This window comes from Artemia sp. Qi Xiang Cuo, chromosome 6 (assembly GCF_049724085.1).
Source record: "Artemia sp. Qi Xiang Cuo chromosome 6, ASM4972408v1, whole genome shotgun sequence".
NCBI classification, from domain to species: Eukaryota; Metazoa; Arthropoda; class Branchiopoda; order Anostraca; family Artemiidae; genus Artemia; species Artemia sp. Qi Xiang Cuo.
Window position 1 is genome coordinate 54,350,690 of NC_142799.1, and position 27,239 is coordinate 54,377,928.

Here is a 27,239-nt window from a genome sequence, read left to right on the forward strand (position 1 = left end):
CTTTTTTATAACAGTGGTAAATCTTTTCGAAATGGAATATGGCCTTTACACTAAGCGAGTGAATTAATGACTCTTCAGTATTTTTGAAGGGAAAGGAAAAGTAAAAAGAGGCACTACTTTTGGTCTTAGTACTTTCAATGCGTCGGCAACGTCATCGCTAACGCCCCCTCTGAATTTACGAAAACAGCTATTGCCAAGGTGATGTAAAATGTTGAGTAAATTTTTTTTCAGAATTGTTGTCCAATTCCTCGACGTTATTAGTAGTAACTGCTTAAGCTACAATGCACATCTTCTACATTATACTTCTCTGTAAAAAATAAAAAAATTCTACAAAATAAGTTTTTCACAGAAAAGTAAAGAACTCCATTAAACCAAAAATGGGCAAAAATAAAATAAAATAGTCTACCAAGGGTAAAACTACCACAAATCAGCATCGATAAATAAATGAAACCCAAAACGAACAGAAATTACAATAATTAACAGAGTCAAACTCAAAACGAGCAGAAATTAAGAAATTAGTATATGTATATTAAACTGACAATGCACATTCATTTATATTTTTTTCAGGAAAGTGCAATTTATTTTTCGGCCTTTGGAAGCAATAGGGATTTTGAGCCCTTCTTATGTTAATTTCTGCTCGTTTTGAGTTTGACTCGGTTATTCATTATAATTTCTAATCGTTTTGGGTTTCATTTATTTATTTCTGCTGATTTGTGGTAGTTTCGAGCTTGGTAGATTATATGATTTTATTTTTGCTCAATTTTTGTTTAATGGAGTTCTTTACTTTTCTTTGAAAAACTTATTTTGTGGAAAAAGTTTTTTTAATTAATTTTTGTTCGTTTTATATTGACATAGTCTTTTCAGAGAAAAAGAAAATAATACTTTAAATCTTTTCGTATTTTTAAATTTGGCCTGCTATTTATACGCAGGAGAAAAATTTTCAGCAATTTTCAACAACATACACCCTTTTAAAAATCTGGACACAAATAGTAGGGTTTAATTTAGTTTCATACCTCGGCCTCTTGACCTGAAATAAAAAACCTAATACCATTCGCAAAAAAAATCTGTTTACTTTCTTTGATAGTTTTGATACACTAACACTATTTTCATTTGGCTAAATTGTAAAAGAAGAAGTAGTACTAAAAGTTTGGGTATAAAACCCTCAGTCATTCTTAGGATATTGCTGAGATGCCTTATTGGGAATTAGTATTAATACAGTGCATTTTGAAATAATCTTATGGCAACATTTAGTTTTTAAACATAAAGTCAAATGGGAGGGTGGGCGTGGGAGGGGGATTAGTTTCCCTCCAATCACTTTCGACTATTAAAAACGGCATCAGCCCTTTCTATTTTCAATCGAATGAACTTTTTTCGAAGTTCCTACAACAACTCCTCCGATACACAGTGCCCTGGTCTAAGCAACAAAAACAACAAAAAACAATACATTATGCCCACATCGATCTTTACTATAAAAATGTCAAGCCTTCCAATTACTTTTGACTATTAAAAGGGCACTAGGCCTTTCGATTTCCAATCAAATGAGCCCTTTTTGAGTTTCTACGACAACACTTCCTATAAACACCTTATATGCGCCCAGGGCATAAATAACAACTCTTACCCTAAGGGCTGTAAGGGAGGTTGTCATCCTCTAAGCCCTAATTTCGTTACACAAAATGGCTATCTCAAAATTTTGATTGGATGTGTCTGGAAAATGGTGGGCGTGAGAGGGGTGTTAGTCTTTCTCCAATCGCTTTTAACTATTAAAAAATGCACTAGCCTTCCAATTTCCAATCAAATGAGACCTTTTGAAGTTTCTACGACAACGCTTTCAATAAAAACCTTATATGCCCCCAGGGGATAACTTACAACCCTTGCCCTGAGGGCTGGGGGGAGGGGTTATCAACCTCACCGACCTAATTTCCAGAACTTTCTACTACGTTGAACAACATGGCTATCCGAGAATTTTTATTGGATGTGTTTGGGGGAATGGTGGGCGTGAGAGAGGGGTTAGTTACCGTCCAATCATTTTCAACTATTAAAAAAGGCACTAGCCCCTCTCAATTTCCAACTGAATGAGCCCCTTTTGAAGTTTTTACGACAACTCTATCATTAAAAACCTTATATGCCCCCAGGGCATAACTTACAACCTTTGCCCTGGGGACTCTGAAGGGTTTGTCATCCTTAATTACATAATTTCCAGAACTTTCAACTACGGTGAACAAAATGGCTATCTCTAGACTGTAATTGAGTGTTATTGGAGAAAGGGTGGATGTTAGATAAGGGTTAATTACTCTTCCTTCACTTTAGTCTATTAAAAAGAGTAATTTCGATTTCCAATCAAATGAGCTCTTCTTGAAATTTCTACAACAATTTCCTAGATAAACCTTATATGCCCCCAGGGCATAACTTACAACCCTTGCACTGAAAGCTCTGATGGGGTTATCATCCTAAAAGACATAATTTCCAGAACTTTCGACTACGTTGAACAAAATAGATATCTCAAAATTTTGATTGAATGTGTTTGGGGAACTGGTGGGCATGAGAGGGGGGTTAGTTGCCCTTCCATCACTTTCGACTATTAAAAGGGCACTAGCCCTTTCAATTTTCAATTGAATGAGCCCTTTTGGATGTTTTGACAAAATCACTTTCAATAAAAACCTTACATGCTCCCAGGGCATAACTTAAAACTCTTGCCCTGAGGGTTGTGGGGGGGGGGATCTGTTGTCATCCTTAAAGACCTAATTTCCAAAACTTTCAACTGCGTTGAATAAAATGGCTATCTAAAAATTTTGATTGGATGTGTTTGGGGAAAAGGTGGGCGTGAGAGGGGGTTAGTTGCCCCCAAATCACTTTCGACTATTAAAAGGGCACTATCCCTTTGAATTTCCAATCGAATGAGCCCTTTTTCAAGTTTCTACGACAAAGATTTCAATACAAACCTTATAGGCCCCGAGGGTATAACTTATAACCCTTGTCCTGAAGACTGTGGGGGGAGCGTACTGATGAAAGGTTTAATTTCCTGAACTTTAAACTTCATGGAACAAAATGGCTATAAAAAAATTTTGATTGGATATGTTTGGGGAAATGGTGGGCGTGGAAGGGGTGTAAATTGCCTTCCAATCATTTTTGACTATCAAAAAGAGCACTAACCATTTCTATTTACAATCGAATGAACCCTTTTTGAAGTTTCTATGACGACGCGTTCAGTAAAAACCTTATATGCCCCCAGGGTATAGCTTACAACCCTTGCCCTGAGGGCTGTGGCGGAGTGTCCTCCTAAAAAACATAGTTTCTACCTGGAAATCCACAACACTGAACAAAATGGCTATCTAGAAATTTTTATTGCATGTGTTTGGGCGCAAGGTGGGCGACACAGGGGCGCTAGTTGCCCTCAAATCACTTTCGACTATTAAAAAGAGCACTATACCTTTGAATTTCCAATCAAATTAGCCCTTTTTCAAGTTTGTACGACAAAGATTTCAATAAAAACTTATATGCCCACAGGGTATAAGTTATAACCCTTACTCTGAAGACTGTGGAGGGGGTATCCTGCTCAAAGGTATAATTTCCTGAACTTTAACTGCTCGGAACGAAATGGCTATCCAAAAATTATGATTGGATGTGTTTGAAAAAATGGTGGGCGTCAGAGGGGGGTTAGTTGACCTTAAATCACTTTCGACTATTATAAGGGCACTAGCCCTTTCAATTTTCAATTGAATGAGCCCTTTTGGATGTTTTTACAACATCTCTTTCAATAAAAACCTTACATGTTCCCAGAGCATAACTTAAAGCCCTTGCCCTGAGGGTTGTGGGGGGGGGGATGGGTTGTCATCCTTAAAGACCTAATTTCCAAAACTTTCAACTGCGTTGAAAAAAATGGCTATCTAAAAATTTTGATTGGATGTGTTTGGAGAAATGGGGGGCGTGATAGGGGGGCTTGTTGCCCTCACATCACTTTTGACTATTAAAAAGGGCACTAGCCCTTTGATATTCCAATACAAAGAGATCTTTTTCAAGTTTCTACGACAAACATTTCAATACAAACCCTATATGCCCCGAGGGCTTAACTTAAAACCATGGCCCTGAAGACTGTGGGGGAGTGTCCTGCTGAAAGGTATAATTCCCTGAACTTTAAACTTCGTGGAATAGAATGGCTATCTAAAAATTTTGATTGGATATGTTTGGGGAAATGGTGTGCGTGGAATGGGTGTTAGTTGCCTTTCAATCACTTTCGAATATTAAAAAGGGCCCTAGCCATTTCAATTTCCATTCGAATGAGCCTTTTTTGAATTTTCTACGACGACGCGTTCAGTAAAAACCGTATATGCCCCCAGGGTATAGCTTATAACCCTTGCCGAGGGCTGTGGGGGAGTGTCCTCCTCAAAAACATAATTTCTATCTGGAAATCCACAACACTGAACAAAATGGCTATCTAAAAATTTTGATTGGATGTGTTTGGGGAAAAGGTGGGCCAGAAAGGGGGGCTAGTGGCCCTCAAAACACTTTCGACTATTAAAAAGGGAAGTAGACCTTTGAATATCCAATCGAATGAGCCCCTTTTCAAGTTTCTACGACAAAGATTTCAATAAAAACTTATATGCCCAGACGGCATAACTTATAACCCTTGCTCTGAAGACTGTGGAGGGAGTATCCTGCTCAAAGGTATAATTTCCTGAACTTTAACTGCTCGGAACAAAATGGCTATCTAAAAATTATGATTGGATGTGTTTGGGGAAATGGTGGGCATGAGAGGGGGGTTAGTTGCCCTTCAATCACTTTCGACTATTAAAAGGGCACTAGCCCTTTCAATTTTCAATTGAATGAGCCCTTTTGGATGTTTTAACAACATCGCTTTCAATAAAAGCCTTACATGCTCCCAGAACATATCTTAAAGCCCTTGCCCTAGGGGTTGTGGGGGGGATGGGTTGTCATCCTCAAAGAACGAGTTTCCAAAACTTTCAACTGCGTTGAAAAAAATGGCTATCTGAAAATGGATCAGTTTGGGGATATGGTGGGCGTGAGAGGGGGGTTAGCTGCCCCCAAAATACTTTCGACTATTAAAAAGGGCACTAGCCCTTTGAATTTCCAATCGAATGAGCCCTTTTTCAAGTTTCTACGACAAACATTTCAATACAAACCTTATATGCCCCGAGGGTATAACTTATAACCCTTGCCCTGAAGACTGTGGGGGAGTGTCCTGCTGAAAGGTATAATTCCCTGAACTTTAAACTTCGTGGAATAGAATGGCTATCAAAAAATTTTGATTGGATATGTTTGGGGAGATGGTGGGCGCGGAAGAAGTGTTAGTTGCCTTCCAATCATTTTTGACTATTAAAAAGGGCACTAGCCATTTCAATTTCCAATCGAATGAGCCCTTTTTGAAGCTTCTACGACTACGCGTTCAGTAAAAACCTTATATGCCCCCAGGGTATAGCTTATAACCCTTGCCGAGGGCTGTGGGGGAGTGTCCTCCTCAAAAACATAATTTCTATCTGGAAATCCACAACATTGAACAAAATGGCTATCTAAAATTTTTTATTGGATGTGTTTGGGGAAAAGGTGGGCCAGAAAGGGGGGCTAGTGGCCCTCAAAACACTTTCGACTATTAAAAAGGGAAGTAGACCTTTGAATTTCCAATCGAATGAGCCCCTTTTCAAGTTTCTACGACAAGATTTCAATAAAAACTTATATGCCCAGAGGGCATAACTTATAACCCTTGCTTTGAAGACTGTGGGGGGAGTGTCCTGCTCAAAGGTATAATTTTCTGAACTTTAACTGCCCGGAACAAAATGGCTATCTCAAAATTTTGATTGGATGTGTTTGGGGAAATGGCTTCCAATTACAATGGGTGTTAGTTGGCTTCCAATTACTTTCGACTATTAAAAAGGGCACAAGCCATTTCAATTTCTAATCGAATGAGCCCTTTTTGAAGCTTCTATGACAACATGTTCTATAAGAACTTTATATGCCCCCAAGGGATAACTTACAACCCTTGTCCCGAGGGCTGTGAGGGGGTTGTAATCCTCAAAGACCTCGTTTCCAGAACTTAAAACAATGTTGAACAAAATGGCTATCTCAAATTTTTGATTGGATGTGTTTGGGGAAAAGGTGGGTGTAAGAGGGGGGGTTAGTTACCATACAGTCACTTTCGACTATGAGAGCATTTGCTCTTTCAATTTTCAATCAAATGAGCCCTTTTTGAAGTTTCTACGACAACACTTTCTATGAAAACCTTATATGCCCCCAGGGTATAACTTACAACCCTTGCCCCGAGGGTAGTGGGCGGAGTGTCCTTCTCAAAAACATAATTCCTATCTGGAAATCCATTACGCTGAACAAAATAGCTATTTCAAAATTTTAGTTGGATGTGTTTGGGGAAATGATGTTCGTGGGGGGGGCTAGTTGCCCTCCAATCATTTTCGACTATAAAAAGGGGCACTAGCCACTCCAATTTCCAATCAAATGAGCCCTTTCGAATTTTCTACGACACCTCCTTCGATACGAACTGCCCGGGTATGAATTTTGGTTGGATATGTTTGGGGGAATGATGGGCGTGGGGGGCTAGTTGCCCTCTAATCACTTTTGACTATTAAAAAGGGCACTAGCCCTTTGAATTTCTAATCGAATGAGTCTTTCTTGAAGTTTCAACTACAACGCCTTTTATAAAAACCTTATATGCCCCCAGGGCATAACATAAAACCCTTGCCCTGTGGGTTGTGGGGAAGTTTCGTCCTCAAAAACATATTTTCTATCTGGATATCAACCACGCTGAACAAAATGGCTATTTAAAAATTTTGATTGGATATGTGTGGGGACATAATATTCGGAGGGGGGCCTAGTTATCCTCCAATGACTCTTGACAATTAGAAAGGACTCTAGCCACTCGAATTTGGAGTCGAACGAGCACTTTCGAAGTTTCTACGACACTTCCTTCGATACGAAGTGCCCGGGTATGGAGAAAAAAAACACATTGTGCCGACATCGTTCTTTACTTAGACAGCGCTAGCGCGCTGCCTATGATTTCTTCTCATTCCCTTCAGATTTTTAACCTAACACCATTAACCAGTCCTGAAGCATTGTTGATACGTCCTCTTGACAACCTATTTGGGCATAGATATATTTCAGTACAATTACAATATTGCCCAAAAATTTTTGCCTTAATACCCTTAGGTTTATTAGTAGTTGTACTAGCACCAGTAGTTATAGTACTACTGTAGAAGCAGAAGGAGTAGAGTTAAAAGTAACAGTCTTTGTAGCAGTAGCAGTGGTTGTAGGAGTGGAAGCAGTAGTATTAGGATGCAAATATTGAATGTGTTCCGGGTGCAAATTGCAATTTAATTCGTACGTACTTCAAATTTAATACGAATTAACTGCCAACCTGGAACAGTTTATTAATTAATGCTTTAATATGCATTGTAATTTATTATTAAAACACGAGCAATTTTAATAAGGAATGAATAAAATATGAAAAATAAGAGTTTTGGTCCCTTAATACTCGTTAATTACTATTAGATTGTTCATTTACCTCCATTTTTCCCACTTTGATGATAAATGTACAGAAGGTAATTCAGTAAATACGCTAGTTAACCGTATTCACAAAAATTTAATACAAAATTTAATACGAATTTAATTTTCGATCGTTCCAGCTGTTCATTCGCTCTCACCTGGAACGAAATATTAAATTTGTATTAAATATTATTAACTTTTCGTCGGACCGGGAACACGCTCATTATCTTTTGGTTAGTTCAACATCCCCCAGAACAAACGTTGTAAGTGTTAATTTCACACATGAAACTGTTACTAGATATTGCTGATATGCCATTTTGACAGTCTGCATACGGATGGCAGGTTGTCGTCCGTACAACAGAAATTTTCAGAAATATTCTCTGAAAATTTCACCTTCATACCCTTAGGTATAGTTGTAATATTACTCACAGCAGTAGTATAACTACTCAACTTAATACTATCGTGCACATATTGCCTTTTGGTCAATTAATCTTCCCCTTTTAGTATTCTCTGAGAGTTCCAACTTAATACACAAATCAATTCTTAAGATACGCTATTTAGACGCTGGCCGGCGGTTCCCTCCTGCAGAAAATACCCTCCCCCCCGTAAAATACACCCCTCGGAAAACACCCCCCGGGAAAATACTCACCCGGCAAGTACCCCCCCCCCCCGTGGGAAATAAGGCTTTCCAAATTTGAGAACTTTATTTGAGTTTTTTTCCGTAGGGGGAAGGAATTTTTGTACTTGTGTATTATACGCCATTCACTCAAGTTTACGCTGTGTAAAACGCGAAAACAAACCGGTTTGTTTCCGCTTAGCACGATACAAGACAAAGTCAAGTGACACAATAGATGGGAAATATGTGATTAATTATTATACATAATTTTTATAATCATAACTATGGGCCTGGGGGGCATTTGCCCTCCGATCACTTTCGACTAATAAAAAGGGCACTATTCCTCCCAATTTCCAATCGAATGAGCCCTTTTTGTAGTTTCTACGACAATACTTTCTATAAAAAACGTTATATGCCCGAAAGGCATAAATCACAACCCTTGTCTTAAGGTTCGGGGGTTATCATCTTCAAAGAGATGATTTCCAGATCTTTCAACGCTGAAAAAAATTACTCTATCAAAATTTGGCATTCAGAGGGCATTCGCCCTCTGATCACTTTCGACTTTTAAAATGGTACTAGCCCTCTCAATTTCCAATCGAATGAGCCCTTTTTGAAGTTTCTACGACAACACTTTCTATAAAAAACCTTATATGCCTCCAGGGTATAACTTACAATCTTTGCCCTGGGTGTTTGTGTGTGGGGGGGGGGGGGTTGTCATCCTGAAAGACTTAATTTCCTGACTTTTCAACTAAGTTGAACAATATGGGTATCTCAAAATGTTCGATTGGATGTGTTTGGGAAAATGAGGGGCGTGAGAGGGGGTTTAGTTGCTCTCCAATCACTTTCGACCATTCAAAAGGGAACTAGTCCTTTCAATTTCCAATCGAATAAACCTTTTTTAGAAGTTTCTACGACAACTCCTTCGATACGAAGTGCCCTGGTCTAGGACCAAAAAAATAAACAAATATATAATACATTGTGCCAACTACATTTACGCTATTGCGCTGCCTAAGTAAATAATCAGGATTCTAACAAAGCAATTTGAGGCTTCCTTGGCTTGCAGAACGATCCCGGAAATTTGCAAGCTAATAGGACAACTAAGATCAAACATATTCGTCTTTATCTACTTTAAAAACTGTTTGTGAATGATGAAGAATTTGTGCAACTTACATTCGTTGTCCTTGGGCTGCATAGATCATATTATCTACTAAGGCATTCTGTTCTTTAAACTTTTATGAGAAAAAATGGCTATGAGTGAATTTTGGTACGATGCGGTATAGGATTATAGAGGTGTCCTGTTGTAGAAAACACACAGAAAGTACGTAGGTTGCCACTCATTGACTTTTATCCCTTAAAAAGCGCCATAGAACTTCCGATTCCCAACCAATATGAGGCCCTTTCATTTTCTATCAACACCCTTTCCGTTTTTTTTTCTTGTTGAATCTTAAGACTATTAAATGTGTAGTTTATTCCGTTTTTTTCTATTAAATTTAAGTTAAGAGGCTCTATATTCCACTCGTTGATTAAACCAATCCACGCCATAGACAAAGCAGCAGTGCTGCCTAAAGAAGAACAAAATTAAATCCATGTATTGTACATTTTTTTTCCCCAGGTCACTTTAAACGGAAGAAATTGCCATAGAAACTATGGAAGAAACTCATTCAATTGGGAATTAGTAAAAAAAAAAAGGTTGAGATGGCTAGGACACATTCTGCGGATGAAGGATGACATATTGCCAAAGACCGTCCTTGTCGGCCTGCCATCAAGGGCCAAACAAAACACAGCTCGTCCCCAAATAGGGCGAGAGGATGTCATCAGGAAAGAGCTATGGAAAATTTATGCCTACTAGAATGACATGACCTCTCACAACTCCTGGGGCGAAAGTTGTAAATTATACAATCTGCTCACTATTTATAAATAGAATTTATGATTCGGGGAAGGGGGAATATTTGATTCTGGCTGTGTCCAATAGACCTAGCGGTATTAAGGTGAAACTTCAGGGAATATTAAGGGAAACGTTAAACTAAATCAAAAGACGATATGTGCATCGAGGTTATCAAAAGGGTGTATCTGCAATATCTTAGGAACGGCTAAGGGCATTAACTTGAATGTTTCCACTGAGTACATAACTGTTACACAAAGAAGCCAGTAGTGGGAAGATCTGGGTAACATCGGGAGAGGTACGGTAGACGAAGGGAGATTGCAAAAAAGCTTAGTACTGCGAGCAGTTTAGCTATTTCACACTGATGTCTATCTGTTGACGAACTCGAAAACCTTTAATGCACGCAAGTGCAAATTCAGTCAAGACAAACGTGAAAGACTTTTCTAGGCGTTTAGCTCCCCGGCGATTACCCCCCGGAAAACACTCCCCCGGAAAATACCCCTTTCGAAAAATACCACCCGCAGAAAATACCCCCTCCCACCCCACGGAAAATAAGGTTTTTCAAATTTGAGAATTTTATTTGAGTTTTATTTTTTAATTTCCGTTGGGGGAAGGAATTTTGTTACTTGTGTATCACGCGCCACTCACTCAAGTTTACACTGTGTAAAATTCGAGAACACGCAGGTTTTTTCGTTAGTTTCTTCGTTACTTTAGAAACAAATTTGAGCTATAGATTTGCACATTAGGGAGGGGGGAGGGTAAAGTATAGCGGGTCTGCATGCAAAATGTGTTTGGTACAATTATTCTGCATATTAGATAGATAGATAGATAAGTGTATTTTAAAGCCAAATATACGGCCATGGATACAGTAAAATAACATAAATGAAAGGCACAAATAACATAAACTTTGATCAGCGATCATCATAAAACACTTAAATGAATCACTACATTAACCTAGTAATAGTACTTAATACGTACTTGAAAAAAACGGTCATTGAAAAAAAAACATGTAACAATTGGAAAAAACACTTTAATGAAACATTACATTTACTTTACAATGGGATTTTTTTTTTTTAGTTAATAAAATTTCCAGATACCTCGCTATTCTTCTGTAATTTTTTAGTGGCCATATACCTAGAAAGAATTCTTTTCTGACTTCAAACTATCCAAATACTTAACCCCCCCCCCTATTTGTAAAAATATAACCAAAATTATATATTTTCCATATATTCTGTCACTTGTCTTTGTCTTGTCTCGCGCTAAGCTGAAAAAAAAACTAACGAAGAAACCGGTTTGTTCTCGAGTTTTAAACAGCGTAAACTTGAGTGAGTTGCCCATAATACACAAGTACCAAAACTCCTTCCCCCTACGAAAAAAAAACTCAAATAAAGTTATAAAATTTGGAAAGCCTTATTTTCCACGGGAAGGGGGGTATTTTCCGGGGTGGGGGAATTTGATGTTGGATTGGCCTCAGGTAGAAATATTCTACCATAGAAAATACTCAAAAAGCTCCCCAGAAGAAAAAGTCTATCTTCGTTTTTCTTATTTCTGCAGATACGCTCTATTTGCCTTTGGCACAAAAAAAATCTGAAAGTGCCCCCAAATATTCGTTTTGAGCGCTTATTTCTTTTCTAGATTCCCTATTCCAACCCTCTTCAGCTCGTTGAATTCCAGCAAATATTTTCTTGTGAGTTTTTTTTTATCCTTAGTCTTTGACTTTAAACAGCCAGTCTATTTTCATTAATTTTTTTCAGTAATTAATTATAAAAAACCACTAAAGAAGTTTTTCGAAGGAAAATAAAGAGCTAAATTAAACCAAACACAAGCAGAAATAAATTCGCAGTTCCATTTCCAAGTAGTCGCAATCGCGGTAATAGTAGTAATAACATTAGTCATAGTAGTGATAGCAGCAGAATTAGTAGTGATAATAGTAGTAGAAGGCATTAAATGTCTTTTCGTTAGCTCAACACCCTCCTCTAGCTGCCCTGAAAGTTTCAACTTAACATCCAAAGACGTTCTTACGATAATGCTGATACGACCTTTTCACGTCTTGCATGCAGTTAGTGTGTTTTGATTTAGTTTAAAATCCCCCTCAGCATTCCTTGAAAGCTCCACTTTAATACCTTTAGCCGTCTTGGAGGCCTAGGAACAAACATACCCCCTTTCCCAATAACAAAATCTGTACAAACAATGGGAGACTTGTAAAACTTACATCCTTGCCCCTCAGCTGTGGGGGGTCAAGTTATTTCCAGAGGCATGGTTATTAGAACTTTCAACTATTTTGAACAAAATGACCATAACAAAATTTTTATCAGATTGTCATTAAGGAGAGGATAGCTAAAAGGTGTGTTGGAGGGATGATGGTTGCCATCCAATGACTTTTGAATCTTGAAATGGAACTAGAATTACAAATTTTTAATCGAATTAGCCCTCTAAAATGTTTCTAAGACATATCTTTCCATATAAAGTGGCTTGGAACAAAAATACACTGAAGCTTGATCGCTCTTAACTTAACCAGTGCAATTGCGATGTCTAGGATCAGGGTTATTAATGTGATTTTCTTTCTCTTTTTGTTGTTGTTGATGCTATGAAAAATAAAAACATACAGCGTGACATAAAAATTGTTCCAGTAAAACACAAATGGTGGTTTGGCCTTTTAAATTTTAGCTTGATTATTGATTGTAACTTCTGTTTGTTTTGGGTTTTATTTAATCACTGATAGTAATTCCTATTCTTTTCTTTGTTCGAATTATGATTTGAATTCATTTTTGCTCTGATTTGATTTTAGGCAGCTCTTTCCTTGAAAATTTTGATTTTGAAATAGTTTTTTTTAAATATATAATTTTGAAGGGGTGGTGTTTTAAAGCGTACCTTGAAGCCGTGCAGTATATTGGTAATGTATACTGGAAGGCAGTCTTGACATGTTTATTAGGCGACCAATTCCTGTTTATTAAACAATAGAATATAATTTATTTGTGCTAAAAGCCCATAGGCCATGGCAAAAAATATAAACAAAGAACCATTACAAAGAAATTGCACATATTTCTACAGAAATCTACTTCTATGATTCATCGCGAGACGAAGGAATCGTACCAAGCTTCTGATACCCATAAAACACTCATCCGCACACACATTCACCAACCACTCAAAATCATAAACCACCCTACCAAACACGTTCAGTCTCCAATCACTCTACTTCTCACATTCACACATCAAGTGATACACAGTCTAATCTAAACTTACAGAAATAGGACTAAAATATGAAACAGCCTTTGACTTTTCCCTCCCAATAATCTTTCTTCATTGGCTCAGTGGCAAACTACCAGCCCTCATTTCAATTAATCACTTTATTTCATTTTTATTCAAACCCCCCTTAAAAAATAAAACTTCACCCCTACCTGAGCGGCCCTTCAACATTTCTAAGTAAGCCGCCTTCATCACCCGCACCCTAGGCATCACTAAAATTTTTTCCCAAAGCCTAACCATGTTAACTAGCCTACGACTTCTTAAAGAAAACAAACCTAAATCACCTCTAACTACTAAACTATTTGTGTGCTTACTTATCCCTAGCCACCTCTTATAATATCCTAATTGCACTGTTTCTAGCCTATCACCCTTCACATACCCCCAAACCTTAGAACTATAGTGCATTACGCCTAAAATTTTATTAAAATCTAATAATGGATCATGAAAATTAAAACTGATAAGCACTTAACAGAAAATTAATGATTATTCCATAAATTATTTTTAACTTTCTGACTTTTCTTTAGTTAAAATCAAGTTTTCTAAAGAAATCTGCTTTTAATAGGCAACATTCATGAAAATATCTATTAAAACTGAGTACATTCACCACATTCATCAGTTACTAGAAATTGTTCAGCTGGACATTTGTATTGTATACCTTTTGTCGGTAGCCTGACCTCTCTGCTGGCATGGAAATGAAATTGGATTAGTGGATATAACGATATATTTCGAATGTTCCATACAAATTTTGCCTGGGACCAAAAAGGATGATTTGTTATTTGTCGTTGAGCAAGGGCACACGTTGTGTGGACTGAAATGGATTTTTAAGGTCTGTTCAGAAAAAATTAACTGAACTGACTAAACAAGCTTTTGTCTTTATTTGTCGCGATTTTCCTTTCGAGTGGAAAAATTTGCTCAGGCAAGCAGGAAAGTGTGTGCCAATCCAAACCGAAGTTACAGTGTAACCTGAAAGTGTTTTTTAAAATGCAAGTAAATTTTTCACGTTTCCCTCTCCCTTTGCCAAAATATTTTATAGAATTATAAATGGAAAAAATGAGCCATTGAAAGATTGGGCATTTTGTATCAAATCCGAGAATGGTGCCATCTACTATTACGAGTCATTTCTGTTTGTGATTTCGATTGAGTCTGTTATTTCATTTTCTTCTCTTAAAACTGAGGCAGAGCAATGGAATCATACACCCCTTTTAAAATTTAATCGTCCGCTCACTGCTAAAGAAACCGTATCTTACCTTTCATGCTACTCTCGTAGCAGTTGGATTAGAAAGCTGCTCCAGGACACAAAATCAACTTCTCAGAGACATACGCAACTTACTTGCCTCACGTACCCTCTGCACTACAGGTCAAGTTCTTGTTCAAAAGTAGTAGTAAGACAAAAACATTAACAAGACTGTTATCCAGAAATTTGGGATCGTACTCTTTTACAGTCCGGTCAGTAAAAGGATGTAAATAGTTTTTGTTTTGGGATGTTTGCTCTATTTAGTATGAAAGGCTAAAATTAGTCTTGTCGTTTTTGCAGTAGTTTGTTGTTGATGTAAATGAATAAAAAGATTAAATTGTCGGTTGATGGCTCGACGCTGAGTTACGATGACGGCGATCGAAGAGGCAGTGTTCTGAAGGGTACCAACTTGTTTCACTAACTCATGTTTTTCGCGTATAATGCAAGTTTGGAGGATACCGTTGATTTGATGAAAAATATATACTTTATTTAATTTTAACAAAATTATGTCTTAGTATCCTTTAGGAGTGAAATTTAACCTTTGCATGAATCTTCATTTTCAAATATAGTTTAGTGTGGTTTACTATATATAAGATTAAAAGGGCTCCATTTTATGTAAAGTTAGTATTATTTGTCGTACCTGGTAAGCTTCTAGGGTTGAGAACGAGCTTTTTTGTACGCTTGTATCTTTTGTACATTTATCTTTTCTGTCAGTAAAATCCAATGTATTTGATTTTAGGGGATAAGTATGAGGATAAAAAAAAGTATGAATCGTTAAAATTAAAATTTTGCAGCTTCCCTCGTATTCCTATGAGTATATGGCATAAAAGGGCAAATTACCACTGTATAGTAAGAAGAATTTTATCTTTCAGCTGAGGACATTGATTGTATCATTTTGGGAGAATCTCAGACAATAATCACATTCAAAGATATGCTTCTTTTTGGATCAAGTTCAACACTGGCAGTTCAATAATATTGAATTCAGCTACAGGACAGGAACCAACAACTGCGAACCCGTCTGAAGAAGAGCTATGGACCGGAACTATTCCCGATTTTGGGAATCTTGTCTCGAAATTGAAATCTAGACATGAATTGATGCTTAAAATAAATTGATAAGATCTAGATATTCTAAAGAAACTAAAATTGCTAAAAAACTAAACATAGAAAAAACTAATTCAATGTATTACTAATTGGTTGTGGGAATAATAGCCACAAACCACTGAGGATACAACAATCTTCCTAAACTCCTGTATGCACTCGTTAATGCTAATAAAATTTCTAAAGTCAGACAAATGTTTCTACACACATCAGATATGACGGTTATGGTATCACATATGTGACGGTGTCACATATGACATCACATGGTTTCTCACGTGTACGCAGTCTCTGACGTGTGTTTAAACTGCCAACTTGCGAAAAACACTTCTCATATGCATAACATATAATTGGCTAGTCACTCATATGCATTATTTGATGGGAGTTCAAGTGTGCTGCTTGAGAAAAGGTTTGGTCACAGACATAAAATTAAAACGGCTTCTCACCCACATGAATTGTTTGATGTGTGTTCAAGTTTGCAGCTTGAGAAAACGTCTTGTCACATACATCACATTTAAACGGTTTCTCATCTCTATGCACTCTTTGGTGTCGGTTCACATGTGATGATTTAGAAAAGGTTTTGTCACAAACGTTACACTTAAATGGTTTTTTACCCGTATGCACTGTTTTATGGGCGTTCAAATTTGATGCGTGATAAAAGGTTCGGTCACAAAAATCACACTTAAATGGCGTTTCACCTGTATGCATTCTTCGATGACTGTTCAAATTTCCTGCTGTAGAAAAGGTTTTGTCGCAAACATCGCACTTATATAGCTTTTTCACCGTGTGCAATCTATTATAGGAGTTGAAATTTGAATCTTGAGAAAAAACTCGGTCACAAACATCACACTTAAAAGGCTTATCAACCGTGTGCACTCTCTTATGGGTGTTGAAACTTTTTGCTTGAGAAAAGGTTTGATAACAAACATCATACTTAAACGGTTTTTCACCCGTATGCACTCTTTGATGGGTGTTCAAAGCTGATGCTTGAGAAAAGGTTTGGTCACAAACATCACACTTAAACGGTTTCTCACCTGTATGCACTCTTTGGTGCCGGTTCAAATGTGGTGCTTGAGAAAAGGTTTTATCACAAACATCACATATAAACGGTTTCTCACCCGTATGCACTCTCTTATGGGTGTTCAAATTTGATGCGTGAGAAAAGGTTCGGTCACAAACATCACACTTAAACGGTTTTTCACCTGTATGCATTCTTTGGTGCCGGTTCAAATGTGGTGCTTGAGAAAAGGTTGCATCACAGACATCACATATAAACCCTTTCTCACCCGTATGCACTCTTTTATGGGTGTTCAAATTTGATGCTTGAGAAAAGGTTTGGTCACAAACATCACACTTTAAAGGCTTCTCACCCGTAAGCACTCTACTATGGGTGTTCAAATTTTTTGCTCGAGAAAAGGTTTGGTCACAAATATCATACTTAAACGGTTTTTCACCAATATGCACTCTTTTATGGGCGTTCAAAGCTGATGCTTGAGAAAAGGTTTGGTCACATACATTAAATTTAAACGGTTTCTCACCCGTATGCACTATTTGGTGCTAGTTCAAATCGCACACTAGAGAAAAGAATTTGTCAAACACCTTACATTTATATATGTTTTTCTTTTGATTAATTCTTTGATGTCTTTTCAATTTTTCATTCTTTTTACTCTGAAGGTCACTTTTCAAACAAGTTTTATTATTTACTAAGCCTTTTCCTTCAGATTCAGATGCACACGCAATTGAGGAACCACTCGTAGATGGATTCTTTGAAACAACTAGTGACGTGTTTCCCTGTAAGTGAAGTCCAGACACGTGTGGTGAAAAGTGACCTAGAAGTTTAAAAGTCCATGAGTTAAAAAAACAAAAACCAAATAACACAAAAATCAAAACTCTTAAAGCCGAAAACAAAATACACATATTTAAAAATGCTTTGAAAGTCCACAGAGTTAAAAACAAACAAAACAGTATATCTTCCGAAAGGTTTTAACAATTAATTTTACTTTCCTCTTCTCTCCCTCATGATGATACTTATATAAGCTTTTAAAATTAGTTATTCTAACGGAACGAAAGAGCAAAAATTAAACCTTAAATGATCAAAAAGTATACCGTGGTGTCAATCAAACCATAAGCGAAGGAGAAGAAATATTACAACAATTATCAGGAAGTATTGTAACTAAAAGAGGAAGAGCTAAAAGAATGCATATCATATGTTGAGATAAACATTTTTGTGGTAGTTACAAAGTTCTGGATAAAAAAAAAAAACGATGAAAGTCACGTTTTCCTCAGTTCTTACAAACAACATTTTAAATAGGGATAAATCTTTTTAATAGACAGTTGAAAACAAAAAAAAAATTCCAGATATTTCGGTCACACATAGTGCCACCGTCATCAGCAAATATCCGGTGTTTTTGTCATCCTTCTTCACTTTGTATTAAAAGGATTTATCACTATTTGTATTTTTGCTTGAATCTAGTATTTTCAGTAAGTGAATACTCTACACTAAAAATGTCTGTTAGGCAGTTCAAACAATAACAGCCAATTTTGTATTTCTTTCAAAGTCGACTTGAAATCAAAATAATAGACAGATTTATCTCTTAATTTGAAGAGAAATATACACTACAAATATGGATCGTAAAATTTATATAGAGATGCAGTTTAAAGGCTTTTTATTAAGCCTTTTGAAAAATAATAAAACCTGCTAAACCACTTTCAAGAGAAAATTTAGAAATGTTCATTAAAGAATACAAAAGCGGTTTGGCAAACACCTGCACATTGGAAAAAGATAAAACAAAAGTTCCAACTTAAGATTAAATTCTTTTGTCCTAGTTTTGTCCAATAAAATAATATGCAATACATTTCAATCAACAAACCATGCAATACATTTCAATCAACAAAAACACAATGTTTCAGATATACCTTCATTGTTAGAACATTTGGGTTGCAATTCCTGGGTGTCGTATTCAAATTTACATGGTCCTGAAATGCTAGGTAAATTGAGCAAGGGACTATCTTCAAGTTTTGGTGACAAAAGATGGTCTGGAAAATGAAAGGGCTTCTCATGGTCATCAGGTAAAGCGTCTTCAAATTCTGAAACAAATTTTAAATTAAACAGACATAGACAAATATAACAGTGAAGCTTACTAAACAAATGTGTCTGCTTTTTCTTTTTAGTCACGTGTAAAAATGTAAATACACAAGCATTATATATATATACATAAAATTAAATTTATAGGCTATTCTGTTTTTTTCACAAATCGTTTTTAAAATCTGCTTTTTCTAAAGCAAAAGAGAATCTAAAACATTCAACGAAATTCATTAACATAGAACAAACAAAAACCTGAAATTCCTAAAATAAAATGCATAACAAAGAACTAGTAGCTGGATAAGTGTATATTTAGAATATCATATTCAATAAAAAAATGAATACTGAATAAAAAAAATATAATCAGAAAATAAGCATTTTACAGCTTAATAATCGCACTGCATTAGTTCCCAAACAATAAAATAAAACCAAAAAACGAACATTTTATAGCTTAATAAACACACTGCATTAGTTCCCAAAAAATAAAATATAAACTACAATCTCCCAAAATTTAACAGCTGGATTCAGCTATCTTTATTCCTCTCTTACATGTCTTGTAACTTGATATTCCCATCATAAGCCCCAGGACTACCCCTGCTTTGGTGGTATTATTTCGTTGATCATACCTGCACATTGAAAAAACTGACAGAAACATTTTCTACAGGATGATTACTTGACTCACCAAACTTAACAATAAAGCTAATAATCTGAATTCAAATATGTTCTGTGGCACAAAGAAGCCACTTTTATCACCTCTCAGATCTTTGTCGTTAGATCCAAGAACACAAACAGTTACTTTTTTTTCTTAGGGCCACTTAATGAGAAAAGAGAAAAAAAGGGACGATTATTTTCTAGAGCAAAATAGCTTTTCTTTTAATCTGTAACAGAAAATTTAACTGTATAGAATTACCGTTTTTAATGAAAGAATCCTCTGGAACAGTGATGAGATCCTCCATCTTCGGAACTTGTGGCAAGTCCATGAAAGATCTTGGAATGGGGTTAAAGCAAATTATGAGAAGTATAATACTATCATCAACACTTGGATACGACACAGATTTTAGTCAGGAGAATCCTAAAATGTAAAAGATTTAATGATTGATGACTAATAATGACTTTTAACCACTGCAAAGCATATTTTATTTTAATACAGTTAAAACCACAGGCTCAACTCCTTCAGCAGTCAAAATCATTAGAAATCTGATTATCAATTTTAAGAAGAGGGTGCAAAAAGTCAAAAACTGCCTTTTTATGTAACTATTTTTAAAATTCAGTTGTTGATTTTAATTTACAATAATCTTTCACGGTAAAATAGGAAAAATACAATTTTTAGCTTATTCTGTTAGCTGTATTTTTTAGTGAATTTTCCAAGCCAAAAACAATTAGGTTGGAAAATGTGGTTTAACTCCTCTAATGAAAGCTTTATTCATGGTTTTATTGCTTAAAACGCTGCAAATTGTATGCCTATTATGTATATGCCATTATGTTTTTCCAAGAGGGTATATCCAGCTGTTCTTACTTTTGGAACTGCAAGAATGTGACAATAGATCTAAAATTAGATCCAAAAAGATATTATGCAGTAGCATTGCATTTATCAATTAAAAAAAATATTAAAAACTAAGTAATTACCTTCTAAAGGAATTTTAAGTTCAAATCTAAAGTGAAACTCAAGCAATTTAAATAGTATTTCCAGAAAAATAAGTCTTTAGTTTTTTAATATCCACTAAAATGTAATAATAAATGTCTAAAATAATTCTGAAAATTAATAAATTGTTTAGGTTAACTAAGGAGGAAAATCTTTTTGGGACCCATTAATGACAAGGTCTAAATTTACCCTCAATTAATTTTTTTTTATCAAAATATGGTTTCAGCACCCTTGCCAATGTTATTATGAAACCAATTTCACATTTTTACTATAACTTTTTAATTACACTTTAAGACGGAATACTGATGTAAAAACCAACAAAATATCCCTATTCAAAAAATGTTCTATATACCATGGTTGCAGTGACAGCTGTAACCTAAGACAAAGTACACAGATATTGAAACAGCCTGAAACCCTTTAAAATAGCGTTAATTTCAAACACATATTCACCAGAAGTTGGCCGTCGAACCCTTTTAATGGTGCCCTTCTAAACTTTTGTGAACCAAACCTCATTGTCAACAAATGGTTAAAAACACGTTTTGAAAAAAAACTAATGCGCTTTTGTGAACTAAAACTTTTGAGTTTGAAAAATTCTTTAAGAGCCTGAGTTTTCGAAAAAAAAGATTAACGTGAATGACATCATATTTATGAGCAAATTTCAAGAGCATATGTCATATTTGTCTGAGTAGTTATTTTATCATTTTTAATATTTTTTAATGCAGGCAAAATTAAACAAGAAACATAGATAAGTATAAAATCAAAGTAACATGAGTCTTTTTGCAAAAGGTATTTTATGTAGTTTCATAATACCTAGAAGACGAATGAATAACCAAGACCATAAAGAAAAAGCAATATACAGTTAGAATACTTGCAAAACCGACAATTACAAGTCAAAATTGAAAGTGAAAAAAAGGTCACAGTAAGTATTATAAGCAACAGCAAGAATCAGGGCTTGTCAAAAATATTTTGGAAAATTGGTATCCTGGGATTTTCTGGCCCGAATAGATCATGAATATCTAAATAGATCAAGGGTTTGAGAAAATTCTATAGAGCTAAATTTTGAAAAATAATCATATGATTGAGGTCATATTTATGAGCATATTTCTACATGTGCTGCATATGCCCATGAGATCATATTGACATATTTCTTCATATGCTCATACAAGAGAATAAACTACATCCCCCCCTTCAGGAGTGATCATATTGTTTTTAAATAAATGACGCATGCAACATTACAAAAGGAACATAGCCAAGCATAAGACATCCAGTGTAATGCGTCAATTTACAGAAGGTGTCTTATGCAGTTTTCATAGTACCTAGAGGATAAAGCAACAACCTAGATCATCAAATGGGATGAGACCAATCTGAGCAATTGAGGTAAACGGTAGGTAAAAAATGCCTAAGGTACTGATAAACACAAATGAGCAACAGAGAAATATACAGTTAGAATACTTGCGTCGGCAACAATCACAACAAGTCAAAAAACAAAGTGAAGAATGAAGAGATATGCATGTACAATACACATGACAATGTGAAATAAAGTAAAATAAAAATGAAAGTGAAGGACAAAGAAATATATGGTTAAAAGATATGCAATAACAAGAACAAAGAAATATGTGGTTGAAAGATAAGTGGCAGCAAGAATTACAAGTAATAGTAAGAAAGCAAGCATCATAAGATATAAAATCAAAGAGAAGAATAAATAATTTCGCTGTTAGAAGACAAGGGACAGCAAAAATCGGAACAAGTAAAAAATGTAGCTGTAGCTGATGTATAGCTGTACCAAGGTTTGGCCTCAAAATTGGCTGCATAGTTTGTTTCTTTGTTCTTAAAACTAGTATATTGACATTTGTGGCAATAAATGATCTAAATAGGTCACACCTTTAACAAAGAAATTGTATTTTTCCCAGGGTAGCTGTATATAAATAATGCAGGGTTTATTTCTAACATAAGGGAGGGGGTTTAAAAGTGGGATTCTTTTAGAAAAGATTTAATCAAGCTTTAGAAAATTTTAAAAGTAGTTTTCATAATTTTAGAATGTTCCCTTCTGAGGAAAAAAACACTAAAAAAATCTGTCAACACTTTTCTGAATATACTGGGGGCAGCATTCCCCCCCCCCCACAAAAAATTCTACAGCAGATAATTCTCCCAGAACATTCTGTCCCTATGGAAATTACCACACTCACGGATAATGCCTCCACACGTAAAATTGAGCAGCAAAAGAAAGTACAGAATAGGTACCTCCAAATGTTGATCAGGTGCCATGAGGACAACAAAAGGACCAGATTTAAAAACAGTTTTAGGACAGGGGCTGGCTGGTCTCCAGTCACTATTAACTAATAAAAAGGGCTAGAATATTCAATTTCCAATCTACTGAGCATCCTCCAAAGCTTCCATAACCACAAGGGGGAGATTGGAAAGAGGAAGGAGCAGCACCCCTCCTATAAAGAATAATTTCTGCTAATTTTGCGGTGAATTGTTAGGCTACTCTTTACTTTCATAATAACAACATAAACCAGAAATATTCCTTAAAATAAAGAGGGATTAAATACCATTTTCTACCTCCACCTTTCCCCTTCCTCCCCACTAATTATATATTTACCTGAAAATTCAGTTTTAAAAAATTCAGTTAAAAGTGACAGTTTTTAGGCTTTTGACCATCAGAGTTGTAAATCTTTGCTGTTTTCCAAAAAAATTTTCCGTGCTTGTGGCTGAGGTCCATGGCAAACAGCTTATCTGAAAAAACAAATCAGCTGGCTTATCTACAAGTGCAACTATAGAGGACACTTGGATGGTGGTATAAAAAATTTTAGAATTTTCAAATTTTTTTTTGGAACAAACAAACTAACCTTATAATGTCAGCTGGGTCAGAGATCCTTCATAACAATCACATTTAAGAAAAAACAAACTTACTGTAAGCCTAGGTAAAATATGGGCTCATAAATTTTTTTTGTGGTTTTGGACCAATGTTACTTCACAGGACCAAAGTGCAGTAACCAGAATGTTTTTACTAATCAGATTATCAAGTTTTCTTCCATTATTATATTTTTCAATATTACATTATGGTAAATTTTGCACTAAATAGCTTGCAGACATAAATCCAAAACTAAGAAAATTACAAATTTAATGTAGGAGCTAGAATGTATGATAATATTGGTAAACGATGAAGATATTTGCTGCTAATACAGAGCTAACCCTTTTCAGAATGAAATATGGTACTAGTTTACAGTTCAGGGTCATCTGAAGAAAACACTATTAGATTCTGATAACAACTTTAATTAATACAAAAATACTTACTAGCATCATTACCTTAGTTACCTTAATTCGCACTTCAGAGCAAATTAAGGTCCAAAGTTGGATCTGTTTGGCTCCGTTGTTGAGGTGGCAGTTAAAAAACATTTTACACAAAACATAAAAGAACAAGGTTGTGACTGTGTTTACAGCCCAGTGACACACCTTCCAACATAGAGCATGCTAGGATAGATGCAATTTAATGCCACTTGATAACAGTGACCACAGATAAGAATGATCAATGGGACCATTCTTCTGTAGTTTAGAGCAGACACCACCATACAACATCAATTTCTGATAGAGTATGCAAGATAGTTGGGTATGACAAGCAGCACCAGCATCCTAGCACAACTCTGTTTTATATATACATATAGTAATCAATATTTATGAGACACAGATGATGGACAGCTCCAGTTGTATCTTGAAGCTTTGGCTTCCCATTCTTTGTTGAGTCTCCTTTTAAAAACTTCAGCTGATGCTGAAGACACTGTCTCCTTGCAAACAGTTCCAATCATTAATGACCCTTTGGCTAAAGAATCTTGTCTGATTCTACTGTAACTTGGGGCATATGAAGCTTCTTACAATGACCTCATGTTTGTCTTTTATTGGGTAACTGGTTAAAGAGCTTATTTTGGGGTTGGTTGACAATGATAGGTTAGATAGTCTTTCACCATATGGTTTCTCACCAACTCCAGAGATGCACTTGGTGGCCCTCCTTTGTACACCTTCAATCAACTGTATATCACCTGTGTAAAAAGGATCAGCTAGGCAGGTTCCAAAGTCAAAACTGGTCTCCCAGTAGCCTTGTATAGCTTCAAGAAGATTATGTGTGATTGGCTAGTAAGTACTCTTTTAATTAGTCCAAGACTAGAATTTGCTTTGGAAACAGTTTTTGCGGAGTGTTCATGGAACTTCAGAAGATTATCTATTGTGACTCCCAGGTCTTTGCCACTGGTGCAAGTTTGGAGGGGAATGTGGGATGATGTCTGGTTATCATTCATAGTGCATTGGTGCAACGGATTATTGTGACCAAAATAAATGGTGATCCATTTTGATATGTTGAAAGAGAGAAACCACCTATCTGTCCATACCTGAATGTGGTCAAGGTCAGATTGTATCAATGAGTTATCAGATACACCAAATAGTTTTGAGTCATCAGCATAAAGGGTTAAGTGGTTGTTGACTTTGGTAATTACGTTGTTTATATAAAGAAGAAACAATATGGGTCCCAAAACTGTTCGATGGGGAGCACTGGTTAGAACATTACAGGGCTGAGAGTAGGTACATTTGCTATCTGTTGTAAAGAGCCTTACAGTCTGAGATCTACCAGTCAGGGAGTTCATTTGCCAGTCTACTAATTCATGGTGGATTCCTGCTGCTATTAGCTTAAAATGAAGCCAATTATGTGGGACCATATCAAATGCTTTGGCTAGGTCATAAGCATCAAATCAACAGGAAGGCCTTTGTCCACTAGCTGGGTAACCTGTTTGTAAGTGTCTAGAAGGTTAGTTTCTACAGATTATCCCGGGAGAAAGCCATGCTGCCTGTTGGAGATAATTTCATTAGTAACAAAGGTGTTGAAGAAGTGCATCATTAACAATTCTCTCAAGGACTTTTGCAATAGCAGACGTGAGGCTGATACGTCTATAATTTTCAGCTTTGGATCTATCCCCCTTTTTAAAGACAGGTGAAGAAAACATTCCTAAAAAAGCTTTGCTTCACTTTATTCCTACACCCTCCTTAGTATACAAATTAAAAAAACGATTTATGTACTGTTTCAACCTTAAACTAAGCCCTAAAATATCATTAAAAAGTGCTTCATATTGCTTAGCCCCCCTTACCCTTGCTAATGTTCAAATATATAGCCAAGCCAATTGTAAACTTTGGAAGTGGGTTTTTCCAAACCCACTGTACATTCACTGTACATTCATATGTACATTCACTGTATTATATGTACAAATAAACATTTTATACTCTAAACATAAACTATGTGATGGTTAGAGATTCTAGACATCCTCCACCGGTATAACCCAGATAATAGGCCAACGCTACCATAAGGCCCCAAAGAGAAGAAGTCTCACTTTACAGAGAAGTAGATAATTCACAGAGAAGTGAACACAGAGACTTTAAAAAGTGGTGCAGCGGTTTTTGCTGGAGAGGATTCCAGTCCAGTTCCACGTTCCAGTTCAGTTCCAGGTTCCAGTTCAGTTCCAGCTTCAGTCCCAGGTTCCAGTTCAGTTCTAGGTTCCAGTTCAGTTCCAGGTTCCAGCTTCAGTTCCAGGATCCTGCTTCAATTTAAGGTTCTCACTCCAGATTTCAGTTTTTGATAAAAAGTGAAGAACGTTGAAGAACAATTTACGAAAGTAAGTCATGCATTTTAAGTTCGCACGCAAGTAGGAAATCTGTTAGGAGTGTTGAATAACGATTTTTCCTTGTTTTTACAGCATTTACTTAATTAATTTGTTTTACTAATATTTTTTTTTTCTCATTTAAAATGAGCTCAATTCCAATTTTAGATCCTTCAGATCCTGAATCTGACAAATATATTGCTTCATCCTTTTTGAAAGAAATAAGAAGTAAAGGTTTAAATATCCCTTTGAATTTTGATTCTTCAAGTCGGGATTATAATCCCACTTCAATTGTAAAATTTTTTACTACTGTGGGTAATTTAATCGCCAAAGAAAATGCCACTGTAAGAAGTAGTGTAAATATGGGGGATAATTATGAGGATGATATAACAGATACACCAATTGAGGGTAAAAGTAACAAGGAGAATTTGAATCAAAGAGTAACTGGGTCAGTAATGGATCCCCTGGGAAATATTCCAGTTCTTTAAAATGCAAAATTTATAGAACCTTTTTTTAGCAAATTGAGAAGGGTAAAAACATTGCTGGGCTGGTCAGACTCGCAGGTGATAGATGCAGTGTCGCTTAGAGTAACAGGGCCATTACTTAATTTTTTTGAGGATAGAGATTCCTCCAATATTATAAATTTAAAGGAATTTGAAAAGGAAATGACGCAGGCATATTTACCAGGAAAGAAATTCAAAGATTTAGCTGAATTGAGGCAATCATCCAATGAAACAGTGTATCAGTTTTATAAGAGGGTGGAGATTGCCACAAAATCACATCAATCTGGGTATGGCGGATTAGTAGGTTTTTCTGATAGTATAGGCCTGGATTGTTTTTTTGAAGGCTCGAGACTAAATATTAAGAGATATTTCTTAGAACACCAGGATGATTATAATTCCCTCTTTGAAGCATATAAGATAGCGCAGTGTTTTGAAGTTGTTGAAAAAGCAATTGATGAAGAAAAGCAGGAACTTTTTCAGCAACCGTAGATGCTGAATTTCGTTGGAGAGGAAAGAATGAAGAACTCTGTCAGAACTGGCCTGACGTAAAACGTGACCAGGGGGATAGGTAGATTTTTTTTTAGTGCAGGATGTAGGGGTCATATTAGGAATTTAAGCAGAAATTTTAGGACAAAAAAATTTTTATAAGGCACTGATCTAGAAAGGTGTATTATCAAGAGGGACGAGAAATTTATTATTAGGAACCGACGTAATGAGGCATTGTGTCGAGAGAGATGAGGCTGGTGAAGGGGCAAACTATGGTTGACCAAGGGACCAGATAACTGAGAATTTAT

The 27,239-nt window shown here is 35.9% G+C and overlaps 2 protein-coding genes across 2 annotated transcripts; both read right to left on the minus strand.

Moving 5' to 3' along the window:
* Positions 1–15,267: 15,267 nt before the first annotated feature.
* Positions 15,268–24,373, minus strand: LOC148951383 (uncharacterized). The gene is made up of 6 exons (XM_089090270.1): positions 22,906–24,373; positions 19,572–19,733; positions 18,496–18,666; positions 17,179–17,408; positions 16,507–17,016; positions 15,268–16,344 (listed from the first exon to the last, which is right to left on the minus strand). Exons 2-6 carry the CDS (start codon positions 19,639–19,641, stop codon positions 16,009–16,011), a joined length of 1,317 nt encoding a protein of 438 aa, XP_088946396.1. The 5' UTR covers positions 19,642–19,733; positions 22,906–24,373; the 3' UTR covers positions 15,268–16,008.
* LOC148951384 (uncharacterized) lies at positions 24,359–25,009 on the minus strand. Its single transcript, XM_089091082.1, has one exon. The coding sequence runs from the start codon at positions 25,007–25,009 to the stop codon at positions 24,359–24,361; it is 651 nt and encodes a 216-aa protein (XP_088947208.1).
* Between the last annotated feature and the right edge of the window lie 2,230 nt (positions 25,010–27,239).